At 36.9% G+C, this 20,902-nt stretch overlaps 1 protein-coding gene across 15 annotated transcripts in view; it reads left to right on the forward strand.

The window, feature by feature from the left end:
* The window catches only part of CASK (peripheral plasma membrane protein CASK), a 471,051-nt gene that overhangs the window by 236,120 nt on the left and 214,029 nt on the right, over nucleotides 1–20,902 (forward strand). The window contains exon 1 of one of the 15 annotated variants that reach the window (XM_067762359.1): nucleotides 13,744–16,237. The exons of the other annotated variants lie outside the window; for them this stretch is intronic. Coding sequence (XP_067618460.1) covers nucleotides 16,109–16,237 — 129 coding nt within the window. The 5' untranslated portion in view covers nucleotides 13,744–16,108. Of the gene's footprint in view, nucleotides 1–13,743; nucleotides 16,238–20,902 lie in introns of those variants that run through there. 15 annotated transcript variants of the gene reach the window in all.

Below are 20,902 nucleotides of genomic sequence, written 5' to 3' on the forward strand. Positions count from 1 at the left end.
ACTAGCAATAAGGGATGAAGAAGAACTTGAGAGAAGAGAAAAGAGAGAAGGAGACTGAGATAGAATGAGACGAAGATGGAGATAGATGAAGCGAAAAAGACGGAGGGGGGATTGAATAAAAGGATTAGGAAAAGTGAAGAGGGCGGGAGGGCAGAGTTAGACGGAAAAAGCTCATTTATGCAGACGTATGCAGATAGGCCAAATTTAGGGCAGAACAACGTCTGCCGGGTCTTCTAGTTGTTGAATAAATAACTCCAATATTTAATAATGCAAAATGGTCTTTATTAAAGTACTTCACAATAACACTTCTACTTCGCAACCAATAGCGTGCTTAAATCAAACTGTAACGGACTACTCAGCTTCTGCTGCTTTTATATCCTTTGCCCAAATGTTTAGACGTTTCTTCTTCTAGAATCCTCTACCTGTCCACCAGCCATACGCGCATGCATTTGTAGTGTGTAAATATATGTGTGTGTATATGTGAGCGAACTAGTAGCTGATGATGACATGCGTTTTTGAGTATCTCTCTGCTACTTGCTGTACATGATGATTAATGTGTTTATGTAGCTTGCTTAAATGTTGTTGTGCCTTTATTTAATAGGGGGACTCATGTAACCGTATAAATGCCTTATAAAGTGTGTAAACGTATAAATTTATCTAGTTTACGCAGGAGCTGTCAAATTTTGTATAAAAAATCATTTACACAATTTGTATAAATTTACGCGCACATTTCATTGTGTAAACGCGGTAAACTCAAAGGAATGCAACCTTGCAGACATTACAGACGGCATTTTCATCAAAAATCTCCAACATCAGCAAGTAAAGGCGTTTTAGTTTTGATTTTTCACTTAATCCTGGTATTTTTTAATTTGTATAACAATCAAAAAAATTTTTTTGGAAATAATACAGCTGAAAAACAATCAAGTTTATCAAGAGTATTACTAGGTGCGTTCATATAACCGCGTGTGTAAATGGATATAATTTTACACCTTATAAGTTTATATGCTATCATGAGTCCCCCTAATAATCTTAGAGATGGTAATATTCGTCACAGTATAAACATATAAATAAGCAGAATTTCACTAAATTCGTTACAATATGATCAGGATGATGAGCCGAGGTGATTTTGACAGAGCTTCCTAGATAAAGTGAACGCGGGTGCGTAAGTAATTTTTCTTATGAAACTGAAGATATTGTAGATTGTAGAAATGTTGTAAAAACGTGCAGTAAATTAAAAAATATTAAATCTAATCTTAAAGTTAATTTTCAGTACTTTTCTTCACTCTTAAAGTGAACTGCTGACTTAGCAAATATAATTAAGGTGAAATAGCTTGTTTTGAAAAAGCTGTCAAACAATTTGTGATTTAACACTCGAGTGATTAATAACAAAAACACGGCGACCGCCGTGTTGTGATGGTAGTGTGTTCCGCCTACCACACCGAAGATCCTGGGTTCACGCCCGGACAAAGCAACATGAAAATTTTAGAAATAAGTTTCTTCAATTAGAAGCAAGTTTTTCTAAGCGGGGTCGCCCCTCGGCAGTGTTTGGCAAGCACTCCGAGTGTATTTTTGTCATGAAAAGCTCTCAGTGAAAACTTAACTGCCTTGCAGATGCCGTTCGGAGTCGGCATAAAATAAGTGGGCCCCGTCCCGCCAATTTGTAGCAAAAATTAAAAAGAGCGCGACGCATATTGGAAGAGAAGCACGGCCTTAAATCTTTTCGGAGGTTATCACGCCTTTTATTTGTTTTTATACTCAGCTGAGCAGAGATCACAATATATTAATTTTGTTCGCATAACGGTACCCCGCAACGGCATAAACTAATCGAGATAGATATAGACTTCTATATATGAAAATGATCTGGCCGAAAAAATAAATTCATTTAGCCATGTCCGTCTGTCTGTCCGTGAACACGATAACTTGAGTAAATTTTGAGGGATCTTAATGAAATTTGGTAAGTAAGTTCCTGGGCTCTCATCTCAGATCGCTATATAAAATGAACGAAATCGGACTATAACCACGCCCACTTTTTCGGTATCGAAAATTTCGAAAAATCGAAAAGTGCGATAATTCATTACCAAAGACGGATAAAGCGATGAAACTTGGCAGGTGGGTTGACCTTATGACGCATAATAGAAAATTAGTAAAATTTACGATAATGGGCATGGCACCACCCACTTTTAATAGGAGGTAATTTACAAGTTTTGTATGCTGTAATTTGGCAGTCGTTGAAGATATCATGCTGAAATTTGACAGGATCGTTACTCCTATTCCTATATGTGTGCTAAGTAAAAATTAGCAAAATCGGATGACGAACATGCCCAATTAAAAAAATAAAATTTTTTAAAATCAAATTAAAAAAAGAAATTTAATGTCTTTACAGTATATAAGTAAATTATGTCAACATTCAACACCAGTAATGATATGGTGCAACAAAATACAAAAATAAGAAACAAATTTTCATTTAATTTGTATAGAATAGTATTAATGCCATATGTCGAACAAAAATTCACCAATCCTTGTGAAATTTGGTAAGGGCATAGCTTCTATGACGATAACTGTTTTCTGTGAAAATAGGTGAAATCGGTTGAACTCAAGCCCAGTTTTTATACACAGTCGACCATCTGTCCTTCCGCTCGGCCGTTAACACGATAACTTGAGCAAAAATCGATATATCTTTACTAAACTTAGTTCACGTTTTTATCTGAACTCACTTTATCTTGGTATTAAAAATGGACGAAATCCGACTATGACCACGCCCACTTTTTCGATATCGAAAATTTCAAAAAATTAAAAAAATGCCTACTTCTTCTATACGAAATACGAAAAAAGGGATGAAACATTGCGATTGGATTGGTTTTTTGACGCAAAATATAACTTTAGAAAAAACTTTGTAAATTGGGTATCATATTAAGTAGAAGAAAATGAAAAAGTTCTGCAGGGCGAAATCAAAAACTCTTGGAATCATGGCAGGAATACTGTTCGTGGTATTACATATATAAATAAAATAGCGCTAACCGACAGATGATGTTCTGGTCCACACTTTGGTCGATATCTCGAAAACGCCTTCACATATACAACTAAGGGTCACTCCCTTTTAAGACCCTCATTAATACCTTTCATTTGATACCCATATCGTACAAATGCATTATAGAGTCACCCTGGTCCACCTTTATGGCGATATCTCGAAAAGACGTCTACCTATAGAACTATGGCTCACTTTTAAAATACTCTTTAATACCTTCCATTTGATACACATGTCATACAAACACATTCCAGGCTTACCCTAGGTTCATTTTCCTACATGGTGATTTTCCCTTATTTTGTCTCCAAAGCTCTCAGCTGAGTATGTACTGTTCGTACCTATTTACATGTCTGTACCTATTTACATACGTCCTATTCGATTTGCCTGAAATTTTTCAATGTAAGTGACACTTATACATGTTTTGATGATATTGTCTCTTATGTATTATCTTTGTTTGTGTCTTATAAAATAAAGATCCTGCCCCTGAGGATGCCAAGGAGATTGGCGAAACGTAGGGAGTTAAGTGGAGAAAAAGCGTATCTTTTTTTCTTGCACTAGCGCACATCAGACCGCATCAGCTTATTAAAAAACTAACATTTATAAAAAAATAAAATTTTTTAAAATCAAATTAAAAAAAGAAATTTAATGTCTTTACAGTATATAAGTAAATTATGTCAACATTCAACACCAGTAATGATATGGTGCAACAAAATACAAAAATAAGAGACAAATTTTCATTTAATTTGTATAGAATAGTATTAATGCCATATGTCGAACAAAAATTCACCAATCCTTGTGAAATTTGGTAAGGGCATAGCTTCTATGACGATAACTGTTTTCTGTGAAAATAGGTGAAATCGGTTGAAGTCAAGCCCAGTTTTTATACACAGTCGACCATCTGTCCTTCCGCTCGGCCGTTAACACGATAACTTGAGCAAAAATCGATATATCTTTACTAAACTTAGTTCACGTTTTTATCTGAACTCACTTTATCTTGGTATTAAAAATGGACGAAATCCGACTATGACCACGCCCACTTTTTCGATATCGAAAATTTCAAAAAATTTAAAAAATGCCTACTTCTTCTATACCAAATACGAAAAAAGGGATGAAACATTGCGATTGGATTGGTTTTTTGACGCAAAATATAACTTTAGAAAAAACTTTGTAAATTGGGTATCATATTAAGTAGAAGAAAATGAAAAAGTTCTGCAGGGCGAAATCAAAAACTCTTGGAATCATGGCAGGAATACTGTTCGTGGTATTACATATATAAATAAAATAGCGCTAACCGACAGATGATGTTCTGGTCCACACTTTGGTCGATATCTCGAAAACGCCTTCACATATACAACTAAGGGTCACTCCCTTTTAAGACCCTCATTAATACCTTTCATTTGATACCCATATCGTACAAATGCATTATAGAGTCACCCTGGTCCACCTTTATGGCGATATCTCGAAAAGACGTCTACCTATAGAACTATGGCTCACTTTTAAAATACTCTTTAATACCTTCCATTTGATACCCATGTCATACAAACACATTCCAGGCTTACCCTAGGTTCATTTTCCTACATGGTGATTTTCCCTTATTTTGTCTCCAAAGCTCTCAGCTGAGTATGTACTGTTCGGTTACACCCGAACTTAGCCTTCTTTACTTGTTTGACTCATCTTTATTTAATGAGGCTGATTTAAATACCAATTTATAAAAGCCCTTTATTCTTATTAGATGTATGAAACAGTATTAGTTGTGTCCCACCCGTGACAAGTTTGTTAGATATAAGTAGGTCATATAATCCACACAAAGATATCAACTAATTAGGGCCAGTAGAAATTTTAATCAAAATACGACATCCATGAAGTTGGTTTTTTCATGTCCCTTAAATGGGAGTGAAAGCCCTAGAAAGTAAATTTTTTTAGAATTTTCCATAACTCAAATTTATTTAGTCCATGAACTGGTTCTATGACGTAAACCATATTTTGACCCTTTGGAAAACTTAATTTTCTATCAACAAGCTCATTGAATGTTTTAATTCGGGCATGTCCCATCGTGACAACTATATTTTAGATTTTAGCAATGAATTAGAAAAATGAATTATTTTAACGAAGTTTGGTTTCCCATGTGTTCGTTTATCTAAGGGTATTGAAACAAAACAAGTTACTTTCATATATTTGGATAGATTTTATATAACTTCATTTTATATAACTTCACTAATGGATTGCGTATATTTTTTGTCCCACCCGTGACAGTTACGAAACTTATTATAATACCCATATATACAGATATTGTGAATTTTTTTACATAATAGAAATGGTAAGTGTCTCAACATATCTATTAGAACCAAAAATTACTAGCTGGTTTTATCAGAATGCTTCTACAAAGTTGAAATATTGAGTACGACTGTGCCACCCGTGACGATGGAGCATCCCCATGCCTGGCTGTCTGTCCGATCGTCTGTCTGTCTGTCAGTTTTAACCGAAAAAAAGTCCCTTTAATTTTTGAGATATCTTGACAAAGTTTGGTGAGCGCGTATATTTGGGTGTCCGATAACTAACTTAGTATTTACCTAGGTAGGTAGGTAGGTGAAATGGCTGCGATCCTGGTCGCCCAAGTTTCAAGCCGTTTTGATGCCATTTAACTCGTCTAAAAACCTACGGAATGTTAAGGTCAATGTATTACAAACAGCCAAAGTTGTTGATAAAATTAAGAATATTCGGGATTGCTATCACAGCTAACCCTCAGAGGTCTTCTAGAAACGGGGTTCCAAGGAACCTTAGCCGGGCTCTAGCTAGAGCAGGGCATTTACACATAAAGTGTTCTACTGTCTACCTGGCATTTGGATCATTGCAGCTTCGTTATACGGAATTCCCATCTTTTCCGCATGCGTACCTACTGCCCAATGACCGGTGCAGACTTCTATCAGTTTGCGTGTGTTAGCCCTGGATTTGTTCAGAAGACTTCTCGCCCACTTTCCATCATAGTTTGGTCAAATGGATTTTGGTATTGCACAAGTGGTGATGTTATTCCACTTTGTTTGTGCCTTCTTCAAGTATAAGCTTTGGATATTCCCCTTGGTTACTGCCAAGGGTTTGCTTACTTCGACACTGGTTATTTCCTCGTTCATCTCTGATGAGCCCCTGCGTGCTAGCTCGTCGGCCTTCTCGTTACCCTCTATCCCCCTATCTGGGCCCAGATAACGCGTAGTTCTAGATTGGTGGATAACTGGGATATGAGTCGGTTCTAAGCATATACCTAAGTCCCATTAAAAAATAAAAACAAATTGTATTGTTGCAAAAATTGTATAGCCTCAAAAATTGCGACCTCGCTAGTTGTGCGCTTAATACCTTATTAAACAAATTGTTTAAATCTATACTTTTATTGAATAGTAGTGAGAAATAGTTCTACATGATGGTTTCAATTCAACGTAATCAAGGCTTGGTTGCATTTTTTAAATACGGCATTCGAAATTTCGATAGAAATCTGCAAGTGGAAAGGCTCTGCATTAAAAGGACATTTTTAAAAAATTTACAATTTTTACCTTCACATACAGTTGTGAGCAGCAAAATAGTAGTGTCTAACAAAAACGCTTTAATGTGTATTAAATTGTTAATATTGTTACTTAAATTAGTTTAGATATTTAATATTTGGAGGAATAACCGGTTTTTTTAATCACTGCCGCACATCGGTTTCTAATTGAGGCTAACAGACGTTGATATCTTTCCTGTGGTATTGATTGCCATGCGCGTGATTGCTTTTTTTTTTGCTATCCCACACAGTTTTTTTAAGTTCTGTCCTAAGTTGTATATGGAATTGAAGTCAAATGATTGAACTGGCCACACCATGACCTCAGATCCATTGTCTCGTAACCACAATTTTGGCAAATTGCTTGTATGCTTCGGGTCTTTATCTTACTGTAGTAACCATTTGAGTGACAATTCCTCTTCCGCGATTTGGAGCATAACATCCTTCATTATTTTAACATACTAATTTTTGTTCATAATGGTTTTTATACTCAGTTGAGCAGAGCTCACAGAGTATATTAAGTTTGATTGGATAACGGTTGGTTGTACATATATAAAGGAATCGAGATAGATATAGACTTCCATATATCAAAATAATCAGGATCGAAAAAAAATTTGATTGAGCCATGTCCGTCCGTCCGTCCGTCCGTCCGTCCGTCCGTCCGTCCGTCCGTTAACACGATAACTTGAGTAAATTTTGAGGTAACTTGATGAAATTTGGTACGTAGGTTCCTGAGCACTCATCTCAGATCGCTATTTAAAATGAACGATATCGGACTATAACCACGCCCACTTTTTCGATTTCGAAAATTTCGTAAAACCGAAAAAGTGCGATAATTCATTACCAAAGACAGATAAAGCGACGAAACTTGGTAGATGAGTTGCATTTATGACGCAGAATAGAAAATTAGTAAAATTTTGGACAACGGGCGTGGCACCGCCCACTTTTAAAAGAAGGTAATTTATAATTTTTGCAAGCTGTAATTTGTCAGTCGTTGAAGATATCATGATGAAATTTGGCAGGGACGTTACTCCTATGACTATATGTACGCCTAATAAAAATTAGCAAAATCGGAGAAGGACCACGCCCACTTTAAAAAAAAAAATTTTTTAAAGTAAAATTTTAACAAAAAATTTAATATCTTTACAGTATATAAGTAACTTATGTCAACATTCAACTCCAGTAATGACATGGTGCAACAAAATACAAAAATAAAAGAAAATTTGAAAATGGGCGTGGCTCCGCCCTTTTTCATTTAATTTGTCTAGGATACTTTTAACGCCATAAGTCGAACAAAAATTAACCAATCCTTTTGAAATTTGGTAGTGGCATAGATTTTATGATGTTAACTGTTTTCTATGAAAACGGGCGAAATCGGTTGATGCCACGCCCAGTTTTTATACACAGTCGTCCGTCTGTCCTTCCGCATGGCCGTTAACACGATAACTTGAGTAAATTTTAAGGTAACTTGATGAAATTTGGTATGTAGGTTCCTGAGCACTCATCTCAGATCGCTATTTAAAATGAACGATATCGGACTATAACCACGCCCACTTTTTCGATATCGAAAATTTCGTAAAACCGAAAAAGTGCGATAATTCGTTACCAAAGACAGATAAAGCGACGAAACTTGGTAGATGAGTTGAATTTATGACGCAGAATAGAAAATTAGTAAAATTTTGGACAATGGGCGTGGCACCGCCCACTTTTAAAAGAAGATAATTTAAAAAAAAAAATTGGATTGGTTTATTGACACGAAATATAACTTTAGAAAAAACTTTATAAAATGGTTGTGACACCTACCATCTTAAGTAGAAGAAAATGAAAAAGTTCCGCAGGGCGAAATAAAAAACCCTTAAAATCTTGGCAGGTATTACATATATAAATAAATTAGCGGTATCCAACAGATGATGTTCTGTGTCACCCTGGTCCACATTTTGGTCGCGATCTGGAAAACGCCTGCACATATACAACTACCACCACTCCCTTTTAAAACTCTCATTAATACCTTTAATTTGATAACCATATCGTACAAACACATTCTAGAGTCACCCTGGTCCACTTTTATGGCGATATTTCGAAACGGCGTCCACCTATAGAACTAAGGCCCACTCCCTTTTAAAATACTCATTAACACCTTTCTTTTGACCCATATTGTACAAACAAATTCTAGGGTCACCCCTGGTCCACCTTTATGGCGATATCTCGAAACGGCGTCCACCTATGGAACTAAGGATTACTCCCTTTTAAAATACTCATTAACACCTTTCTTTTGATACCCATATTGTACAAACAAATTCTAGGGTCACCCCTGGTCCACCTTTATGGCGGTATCTCGAAACGGCGTCCACCTATGGAACTAAGGATTACTCCCTTTTAAAATACTCATTAACACCTTTCATTTGATAACCATATCGTACAAACGCATTCTAGAGTCAACCCTGATCCACCTTTATGGCTATATCCCTAAATGGCGTCCACCTATAGAACTATGGCCCACTCCCTCATAAAATACTCTTTAACACCTTTCATTTGATACCCATATCGTACAAACGCATTCTAGAGTCAACCTGATCCACCTTTATGGCTATATCTCAAAAAGGCGACCACTTATACAACTACCACCACTCTCTTTTAAAACCCTCATTAATACCTTTAATTTGATACCCATATCGTACAAACAAATTCTAGGGTCACCCCTGGTCCACCTTTATGGCGGTACCTCGAAACGGCGTCCACCTATGGAACTAAGGATTACTCCCTTTTAAAATACTCATTAACACCTTTCATTTGATACCCATATCGTACAAACGCATTCTAGAGTCACCCCTGGTCCACCTTTATGGCGATATCTCGAAAAGGCGACCACCTATACAACTACCACCACTCCCTTTTAAAACCCTCCCTAATACCTTTAATTTGATACCCATATCGTACAAACAAATTCTAGGGTCACCCCTGGTCCACCTTTATGGCTATATCTCGAAACCGCGTCCACCTATGGAACTAAGGATTACTCCCTTTTAAAATACTCGTTAACACCTTTCTTTTGATACCCATATTGTACAAACAAATTCTAGGGTCACCCCTGGTCCACCTTTATGGCGGTACCTCGAAACGGCGTCCACCTATGGAACTAAGGATTACTCCCTTTTAAAATACTCATTAACACCTTTCGTTTGATACCCATATCGTACAAACGCATTCTAGAGTCAGCCTGATCCACCTTTATGGCTATATCTCAAAAAGGCGACCACTTATACAACTACCACCACTCTCTTTTAAAACCCTCATTAATACCTTTAATTTGATACCCATATCGTACAAACAAATTCTAGGGTCACCCCTGGTCCACCTTATGGCGGTACCTCGAAACGGCGTCCACCTATGGAACTAAGGATTACTCCCTTTTAAAATACTCATTAACACCTTTCATTTGATACCCATATCGTACAAACGCATTCTAGAGTCAACCTGATCCACCTTTATGGCTATATCTCAAAAAGGCGACCACTTATACAACTACCACCACTCTCTTTTAAAACCCCCATTAATACCTTTAATTTGATACCCATATCGTACAAACAAATTCTAGGGTCACCCCTGGTCCACCTTTATGGCGGTACCTCGAAACGGCGTCCACCTATGGAACTAAGGATTACTCCCTTTTAAAATACTCATTAACACCTTTCATTTGATACCCATATCGTACAAACGCATTCTAGAGTCAACCTGATCCACCTTTATGGCTATATCTCAAAAAGGCGACCACTTATACAACTACCACCACTCTCTTTTAAAACCCTCATTAATACCTTTAATTTGATACCCATATCGTACAAACAAATTCTAGGGTCACCCCTGGTCCACCTTTATGGCGGTACCTCGAAACGGCGTCCACCTATGGAACTAAGGATTACTCCCTTTTAAAATACTCATTAACACCTTTCATTTGATACCCATATCGTACAAACGCATTCTAGAGTCAACCTGATCCACCTTTATGGCTATATCCCTAAATGGCGTCCACCTATAGAACTATGGCCCACTCCCTCATAAAATACTCTTTAATGCCTTTCATTTGATACACATGTCATACAAACACATTCCAGGGTTTCCCTCGGTTCATTTTCCTACATGGTTATTTTCCCTTATGTTGTCACCATAGCTCTCAACTGAGTATGTAATGTTCGGTTACACCCGAACTTAACCTTCCTTACTTGTTATACAAAACATTGGTCACACCGTGATATGAAAAACATATCATAATACTGTATCTTCCATACTTCAACGTATTTGCAGGTTATTTCGAATGATATTCCATATTTGGTGGGCGTCTTACAAACTGCCGAGAGACTTTACCACCATACAAAACCACCTTTGATTCATCCGCCCACAAAATGTTCCTCCAATTCGAAATAGGCCAACCCAGGTGTTTTTAAGCGAAAGTATTATTAGTATGGCGGCTACCGTGGTGTGATGGTAGCGTGCTCCGCCTACCACACCGTATGCCCCATGTTCACACCCCGGGCAAAGCAACATCAAAATTATAGAAATACGGTTTTTCAATTAGAAGAAAATGTTTCTAAGCGGGGTCGCCCCTCGGCAGTGTTTGGCAAGCGCTCCGGGTATATTTCTGCCATGAAAAGCTCTCAGTGAAAACTCATCTGCCTTGCAGATGCCGTTCGGAGTCGGCATAAAACATGTAGGTCCCGTCCGGCCCATTTGTAGGGAAAATCAAGAGGAGCACGACGCAAATTGGAAGAGAAGCTCGGCCTTAGATCTCTTCGGAGGTTATCGCGCCTTACATTTATTTTTATTTATTATTATTAGTATAAGTAAAGCGGGATCTAACGTAGACTTCTAGCAGAGATTCTATGTACTCGAACCCGTCTACTTATGGTATGCACCAGTGTTGCCAGAACTTTTTCAGAAAAAAGGCTAGATTTACAAAAATAAGAAGCTAAAAAAGGCTAAATAAAAATGTTTAAGGCCAATAAAAAAGCTAAACGCTTAAGGCAACTTTCTATGCGTTTTATTAATTTCATTCATAAAAGACATAACAGAATAAAAAACTTTAATTCATGTTCACTCCTATTTCATAAAAAAAAAAAAAATTAAAATAGTTAGCAGATGCCATCTGTGTTTTAATTTAAAAGGGATACGTGAGAATAAAGCTCACTCTATTCAGAAATAAATTCGACTTTCTTACGAATTTCTTAGTTTAATGAAGCATCCTAAACCACCAACTTAGGCTGGGTGCGAGTTCGCCTAAATTTTAGGTACCTAAACTAATATTCCACTGGAACTTTCCAGCACTGCAATAATTTAGGAAAAATCTGTCAAAACTGTGCGAGTTGTTTTGAAAACCTAAATTGTTTATTTCTGCTAAGAAAATAATAACAATACGGGAAATTTGGTATTTTTGATGCGTTTTCACGCTTAAAAAGAACAGAGATCAATTAGGGTCCGCGGTAAGCACCTATCCCAAGATAGCAGTTCAAGAAAATGCAGTGGCTCCGTTTTATAAGACTTTTTTTCGGACATAGTGGAGCGCGTGCACAATAACCTTTTCCACAATCTCGAATTCAATACTGTGATGTTGGTACGCCTCCAATAACTTCTTTAGGCCAATTAGTGCACTTGACTGTCAAATATGTTCAGATTGCGGTCCATATTTGAGAAGTATCCAATTCTTGTGTCGCCAAGATCAGCTTGAACAAAATTGAGCTCACCATCACGTACAATCGATCTGACCTTAATTGCAGCAGGGATCATCGCTCTATGATCTATGATCTACTTAAATTGAATGGACAAGAGCCATTTATTTGCATATACAATATTGAAAAATCAATATTTTTGTTTTTGAAATTGGAAATATTATTTTGATCTCTTGTGCATTCAAAATGTTCTTCCTATCAATATTAGAAAGTAAATAATGGAGTTATTTGATTCCAATGAACCCTATGTTAATTACACCGTAAACATAATTATAACTTTTTCTTGCAACAGAGTAATCAGGGTATTTTTCAGAAAACGAACTTATTTTAGAGATATAAACAACTTTGGGAGTCTAACGTCGCAGAATTTACACATGATCTTAGACGTTTTTTAGCCCTGTGCTTTTGTCCATGACCTTACTGATTGATGGATCGTATGCAACTCCTGTCTCCTTTTAATTTCTCCCAAATGGATTGGGCCCTCTACCGTCGGTTAAGCAAGTGCTACACCTCTGGATCTGCTTATTTCTGGATCGACACAGTAATAAGCAGACGCGCCCCTTCCGTTAGTTTGGAACTATCGGTATACACGTTTATCGTATGTTCTGCCATTTCCGCACCCTTGTGCGAAACATTGTGGCCCAAGATCTTTTTCGACGATTAGGAGCGGGACCTTGTAGTCCAGCCCCCAGCGCATTGGGGTGCTTAGAATATACCAGCGGCATGTATGCCTGTCGTAAGGGGCGACTATAATACCGAAATGATTCAAGGGGCTGTGTAGCGCAACCCTTCCAAGTTCTTTTTTTGGTTGCCGAGGCTCTGGAGCTAGGGGCTCATGGAGCTAGGGGTGTGGACGGGATGGCCTAGAAGGCTCAATGTTGAGCTTGTACCTTAATTGTGCTTGTTTCCGGAACTTACCGAATCTATATCTGGCAAAGGACCATCAACATCGATAACACTCCCCAAAATCTTCGGGTAGTTTTTTTCGCTACAACAGCAATAACCATATACTCCGTTCGCGCTATATTGCTGTGGCCATACGGCCTGTACACAAGCTTCACCGCCTTAAGCCTTGTTGCAGGCGCTAGCGCCATATTTATTTTTCAAACAGTTTGAACAGGTTGCCCCATGGAAAAGTTGGTCTTAGCGGCGTTGGTTTCATGTTATAGGTAAAGAGATCAATTCGGTTCGTGTTTCTTGTTTAGGAGACATCCAAGTTATTTGGTATGTGTACTCTTTACGTGTCAGAATCTGGTAGTAAAGAGTTTAATATACATAATTGGGGCTACATTTTCTAACTGCAGGACCAAAGATCCTTATCTTCACCACCTTGGTGTTAAAGCTATTAATAAAAAGGACCTTTTTTCCTACCACAAAACCACAACCAAGTAATTCTGTTGGGTTCTTTTCAATGGCCTTTGCTAGGCGAATATGTGAAAAACTTAAACCCAACGCGTCAGGCGGTGGGGGGAGGAATGTCCCAGAAGGTTCAATGTGGTCATATGAAATCGTTCCCGAGATTATGGGGCTTGTACCTTAATTGTGCTTGTTACCGGAATACCGTATCTATATCCGACAAAGAACCATCACCATCGATAACACTTCACATAACCTTCGGAGAGAGTCTTTATCGCTACAACAACAACTGAAGCCCGAAGTCAACGAACTGATTGAATTTTGTCAGTGCGGCTTCAGACCTGGGAAATCCACTATCGATCAGATTTTCCAATGCGCCAGATCCTTGCAAAGTTAAAAGGTGAAATGACGTTGACCTCTTCGAGCCATTAGAAACCAAACGAAACTTCAAGCGAGGCGGCCCCAATTCGTGCGATTTCTTCAACCTAATGCTGTAGAAGATAAATCTAGCAGTAGAACTAAACCGTATTGGTACAATCTATTATGATGTGTATAATCTTCAGTTCAGTTTATTCGCGCCTTGGCACCCACGTCACTGTTGACGGTTATAAATTCGAGATTATTTAGCGGCGAAAATACATAAAATCAAACGGAGAATAACTTTTGCCGACAAGTTTGGACTTAGAACGACTAGAAATCATAGACGATGTCCAGACAAGATGAGAAGGCTCTTGGCATTTTCGGGAGAAAACGCTATATTTCGGAAGGTATTCCAATCGCTATTCTTATTTGAACGCGTAGGAAGGGGAGAACTACACTGAGCTGAGGGAGCCTGGCGAAAGAAGACTTTATCCCCTTTGCTGCTCTTATTAGTGGCAGTTATCGGTAATTAAGGATATCTGGCTTCCGAAATTACGTAGGAGTTAAAACGCCGTTGAATGATGTTGATGCTGATGGTGGTGATACCACTTTTCCACAACGTCATTCTTAGTAAATCTCAATCATTGCTTTCACTAGGTTATAAACCAGTAAGGTATCGGTACCATCCGTTGAAGAGGTCCGAACATTCTCGAAACATGCTCAAATCATTAGAAGAGCCACTGATAACGGATTTTCACGTTGCGGGCTCTAAAAATAACTGTTAGTTCCTTAAAAAAAAAATAATAAAATTATTTTGTTGAAGGCTTCAATGTGTACACTGCGTCCAAAGGGAATTTTCGTTAAACTTTTGTATCCATTAGCGTTTTGCAGCGAGCTGCAACGCTATGAAAATACACAATTTTTATTTGCTTTTATTTCTTTCAATTTGTTCTGTGAAGTGATGACCTAATTTATAAGAAATCAGCAAACAAGGACACCAATACAACCACATCAAAAAGCCTTACAAGATATCACAATAGACCGTAAAATAGTCGTTCAGCTACTACAACGTGCCAATTTCGTTTAAAGAGAAAAAATCCAAAAAATTAAAAAAAAAGGAAAATCAACACAAATTTTAAACCGAAAAATATGATGTGCCCATTAGAGTGAGCCAAGGGATATGTTGCATAAAATTTTTTACTCGCCCCGCTACTTCCTCAATGCACTTGTATACTCCGTGCGCTCCGCAGTGGTGCTGCCGCATTCATGATCAACGACAGTTAGCGAACTATGAACATTTTTTGGCGGTAAGAATGACAAATCACCAATCATTTGATGTTGAACTAATTTTGCTTTAAGTAAGCTAAGTTTATCGTGTTGTCTATGTGTGTGTGTGGGTTTAACTTCTAGCACCAGTGCCACTAATATTGCTATTGTCTTTTGTGCTGCTGTGGCTTTTAATGAAGCGAGTGTACCTGTGTGTTGACAGCAGTTTTGGAAAGTGGAAGCGGAAACTAAAAGCCAAAAAACAAAAATAAAAACAGTTAATAAATGAGAGCTATGCATTGTACTTTTTTAATTGAGCGCTCAGCATTCAACCGTTATAGTTGGTCTTACTTATTGCATTTAGTTGTGTGTGTTAGTAGTGTATGTGATGCCAATGCTTGCGAATATCCTTCTGGCCATAGAAATGTTAGCGCTTATTGAAAAATCATGTTCTGTGAATCGATAATTGAAGTTAGCATTAAATGCAAAGCGAAAAAGAAAATATATATACAAGCATGAATATTGCAAAAATTTAATTAAACCAAACAAAAAAAAAAAAAAAAGAAAACTAAAACATTAAATCAAATGAAAAAAGCTAATAAAATTTATGAGCATGATGTACAAATTAGAAATAAAATTTTTTATTTGTACCTGCCCCAACTCACCTCATCGCTTGTGGCTTACGGTAAAGCATCCATAGGAAGCATGCCCAACCATTACAACGAACACTGCCATTAACTCTTCACCGTTATACCTGCATATTGTACATGTGTACCTTGAAAACATATTATGTACCTTCAAAAAGTTATCATACAAACCGCCGCGCAATATCAGCAATTAGTGACCAACGTATGAATGGATGACGAGGAAACTTTAGATGATACATCATCGTCGGGATCGATTGTCTTTCAGTGGGTTGGCTTAGAAACGGCCGAACAACTGCCATCATATATAATGCGCTACTACAATAATTTACATCAGCAGGTATGTAAGTATTATGCACAGAAACAAAATGCATACAGTAATGCTGCATAAATTAGAAACGTGAAGTGAGGGAACCAAATATTTAAATTGGTTTGCTTGCTAGGGACCAGCCATAGTACTTTTTGGAAAGAATACTTCTTATAGATTTCTTTTGATAAAGAAGCTTTTTGTTCAGCTAGTCTGAGTACATTTTTATTTGCACCACATGTGGATGTGGTTTTGATACTTCATGTAAAAAAGAGTTTAATCTTTGGTGCCCAAACATATATCAGCAGACATTTTCCTACTCGGTATACCAGCGTCATTTTAAGCAACTTCCAGAAATTTTCGTGTTCCACTATACCTTTTGCTCTCCTTATACAGACAGTATGCAACCTATGACCTCTCCCTAAAATACTTCCCGGAAAAAGTGTTATATATCGAGTGCTGAGGGGAATATTGCCCTACCTATGCTGCCGTTGGGAAAACGCTCCATCTCAGAATTTTTTTCATAAACGGCCCAGCTAATGTCAAAAGGTATTGAATTTACGCTTAGATAGGACGTTTTTGAAACAAATTCTGAAATAGGTCCTTATTCAAAAAATTTTTGAGTGAAAACTTTTCACTCATCAGTCGATATTTTAATCTTAGCAAACAGAGCCGGTATCGTGTTATACGATCCGTGATTGAAATCCATTTTTTAAATCACAACAGCTGTGAAACGGTGACTGTTTTGAATGACAAATCTTTGTCAATGTACTCTTTAGATCGGTGTTTTATTGAAATATTTATAAATAGTTGGACAGATTTATATTTATCATTTGAGTTAAATTGGTTTTTCATCCGTGATCGTATAACACGATACGCGCCCAGTTTAGTACGTATAAAGGCTCTTTGGCCTTTACTACCACTAGGCGTGTATCGATATTTGTACTTTCAATTTTCCATATGAAATAATAATCATGGCTATCTTTCTTTGTATTATAGCAGCGCTTCTCGCTTTCAGTCTGCCTAACTCTTACCTCAGTTCAGGTCTTACTTGATGAGCAAAGTGGTAAGCTATATCAGAGGGAGGAGTTACGAAATAACTCCCGATGAGCATATTGAAATTTCTAAACTACATATTTAAAAATCGAAGTTTAGATTTTTGATAATTGCAACATCATGAAACTTAATCCCTCTTTTTTCAACAACTTTAAAAGGAAGTCATCCCTTAGGTAACGGGAGTGCCCCTAAATCCCCAAAAAAAAATCCCCAAACACAGAATCCCCAGGTAAAAAAAAAAAATCCCAAATACATAATCCCCAAATTCAAAATCCCCAAAATCAAAATCCCCAAACACAAAATCCCAGTGTTATGATAAACATCATGACCGTGTAACAAATAGAATATCTCTTTCCTCTTTCATTCATATTTATGTATGTACTAGCTGGCCCGGCAGCTGTTATCCTGCCCGGTAATATTTTTTTCAGTGCTTTACAAACTTTTCCTGGAAACGGAAGCATTTGTCATTTGGAAGCTCCTATAAAAAATTACGCACCTCGCTTCCTATCTCAAGCTTTACCTTTCCGTTCGCTTTCTCCCTCTTTTCTCCTTTAAATATTTCTTTATTTTTCCTTTCTCTTTCCCTTTCCTATTCATTTCCCTTTTCCATTTCCCTTTCTCTTTCCCTTTTTTCCCCTTTTCCTTTCCCTTTTCCTTTCATTTAGAAAAGAGGTGTGGCACCCCCCAATTTAACGCCTTCAGATAAACTTCAAGGATAATATATATATTTTTACTTATCCATATATAATGCTAGTCGCTCTAATTCGAACAAGCTAACAGAAGCGTGTACTACGCAGAAGGACATCACCCTGGCGGTAGCCACGGTTATACCATACACCCGGAGGAAGTTGGTATGGATTATTAGCCTTTTTTGCTCGCGGCGTTTTTAAACCTAATTTCAATTTATTTCACACATAAAATGGGGATTTTGTGTTGGGGATTATGAGTTTGGGTATTTTGATTTTGGGGATTTTGATTTGGGATTTTGTTTTGGGGATTTAGATTTTGGGGATAAAGGGGATAACCCTTACGTAACAAGTAAAGCTTGAGACTTGTACTGATGTCTGTTAATCTTGTAAATTGTTTTCCTGATGTAATATGTTCCAATTTAGACCAAAGTAAGTAGCACATTTGCTCAAAACAAGACAAGGAATGATTGCAGGCCTCTGCTGCGCTCGCTAGATTTAGTATTGGGCAAACTCATTTTTAACGTGCTTGTTTGTTTCTTTACGTGCAACAAAAACGAATTGACCTCTAAAGGTGCGTTGATATTGGAGCTGCGATACTAGCATAGATCTGGGTCAAAGGTTTTTCTGTTAGTGTTTTCGCATCAAGCATAGCAGCTCCAATATGACCAGCAGTCGCTCAAACGAAACTAACTTGTTTATAACTTTCATAAAAATGAAATGGTATATTAAGTTTGTCACGAACCCCAAAATTGTAAGTCCTTAAAGGAGAAGAGATCGACCCACCAATAAGTATATCGAAATTATCAGGATAGTTGATTTAGCCATGTTCGTCTGTCTGTTTGTATGCAAACTAGTCCATCAATTTTTGAGATATTTTGATAAAATTTATTGAGCGGGTATATTTAGGTGTCCTATTAGACATTTGCCGGATCAGACCACTGTAGCATATATCCCCCATACAACCGATTTTTCAAAAAAAAGGTTTTTTGTCATATCTTCCTCGATTTATCAGATTGAAGCTTCAAACTTCACCATATGCTTTCGTATATTGCACATATTGTAGTATGAAAAAATGAATGAGATCGGTCGTATATGTATATAGCATATATCCCCCACAATCGATTTTTCAGATAAGAAGCTTTTCGTAATTACTGCCCCATTTTAACAGTTAGAGGCTTCAAATTTCACCGAATGTTTACGTACTTTATAGTCAAAGACCATTTCTACTACCCTTTAAATGTAGCGCCGTAGCGCTCACACACTGATAATTATAACCACACGATATCGTGTATCTTGTAGATGGGACAGAAGAGCGTTCTCAAATTCTAATCGATAAACATTAGCTTCTTAGCCAACATTCCGTACATACAGTCTCTCTCCCACCAGAAATGAATTCACGGAATGTCTTGTAGGACGGAGCTTATTACTATCTGCATCTCATTAAAGTCATGTCCAATTATCCAAAAACAATCAAGTAGTAATTACGCCTTCTCAATATAGCTTACCACTAAACGATAGTTCCATGTCTATTCACTACTTATGCCCATAAGGAAAATACTGTGGGCGATCCAACTGAATAACGATCAGAAACATACTGTGTACACAGCCTTAAAAAAAGTAGCGATCTTTTCAACAGCCTTAGCTGCATATTCATTGATTTGAATTATGACATTTTACTAAGTGGTATTTTATTACTTACATACATCATCGATAATACTATTTCATTTCACATTACTGTCGATTTTAATATTTGTGTGTATATATCATGTTACAAGCTTTGCTTAACATGTAATATTTCATACTCTTGCAACCGAAAACATACCTTTTTGATAATATTTGAAATGTTAATGCAATGATAAAAAAAATGTTATTGCATGATACTGCATAAGTCCCTAGCTGAGCACAGTGAAGCCTTCCAAAGCAGTACACTCAGGGATCAAAAATTGTACGCGCTGACCAGAGCCCGTATTACGTTTTACGAGCCGTCGAAAACTCATTTCTTAAAACAAAATAGCTCTGATACATAGATGTTAAGTAATGATTAGATAATGCTAATGATTGCTAATTAACCTTCATTTGCGAAATTCTCTAATTCTTTAAATAATTAGAATTAGTTCAACTAATTCCCATTAGCTAATTGAAATTTTTATTCTAATGGTAAATCTAATTGCAATTAGTTGCCATTAGCAAAAAAAATGGTTTACCTTTACAATTAGAAATCTAATTGACTTCTGCTAATGCAATTAGATATTCAATTAGCTCGAATTAGAATCAATTAGTTTGAAAAAATAAATTTTTTTCAAAGAATTATTGAAGTGAACGAATAATGATGTAAATAAATATAAATAATTGATTCTAATTCGAGCTAATTGAATATTTAATTGCATTAACAGAAGTCATTAGATTTCTAATTGTAAGGGTAATCCATTTTTTTTGCTAATGGCAACTAATTGCAATTAGATTTACCATTAGAATAAAAATTTCAATTATCTAATGGGAATTAGTTGAACTATATCTAACTGTTTAATGAATTAGAGAATGTAAACCAATTGCTAATTCTAATTGGAATTTAACATGTATGCTCTGATATGGTGAATCAAATTAATAACATACATATGTATGTGAGCAAGCGACAAACAGTACTCGTTAGATTGCTACGTTATCGCTTCAGTGAAAATGGTTTTCAGTCACTGATGAAGTTTAGATTCGGATGTCATCCCGTAAGCGTAAGTCGAATGTACGCATAGGCTAACAAAAATTACCTTTCGGACAATGCTTGTAGGCGTACAAAGAGGAGTAGGACGAGGATCTGTCTGATAGTACCCGTTCATGCAAGAACAGGCACAATTAGTCCCTCCATAGGATATGTTCAAACAAAAGGAATTCGTTTAATCTATAAAAAGAGATCAAAATCGGCTAAAGTTCTATCCTAGACTCATTCTAGACTAATTAC

The sequence above is a fragment of the Eurosta solidaginis genome, chromosome 1, assembly GCF_040869045.1.
Source record: "Eurosta solidaginis isolate ZX-2024a chromosome 1, ASM4086904v1, whole genome shotgun sequence".
NCBI lineage: Eukaryota > Metazoa > Arthropoda > Insecta > Diptera > Tephritidae > Eurosta > Eurosta solidaginis.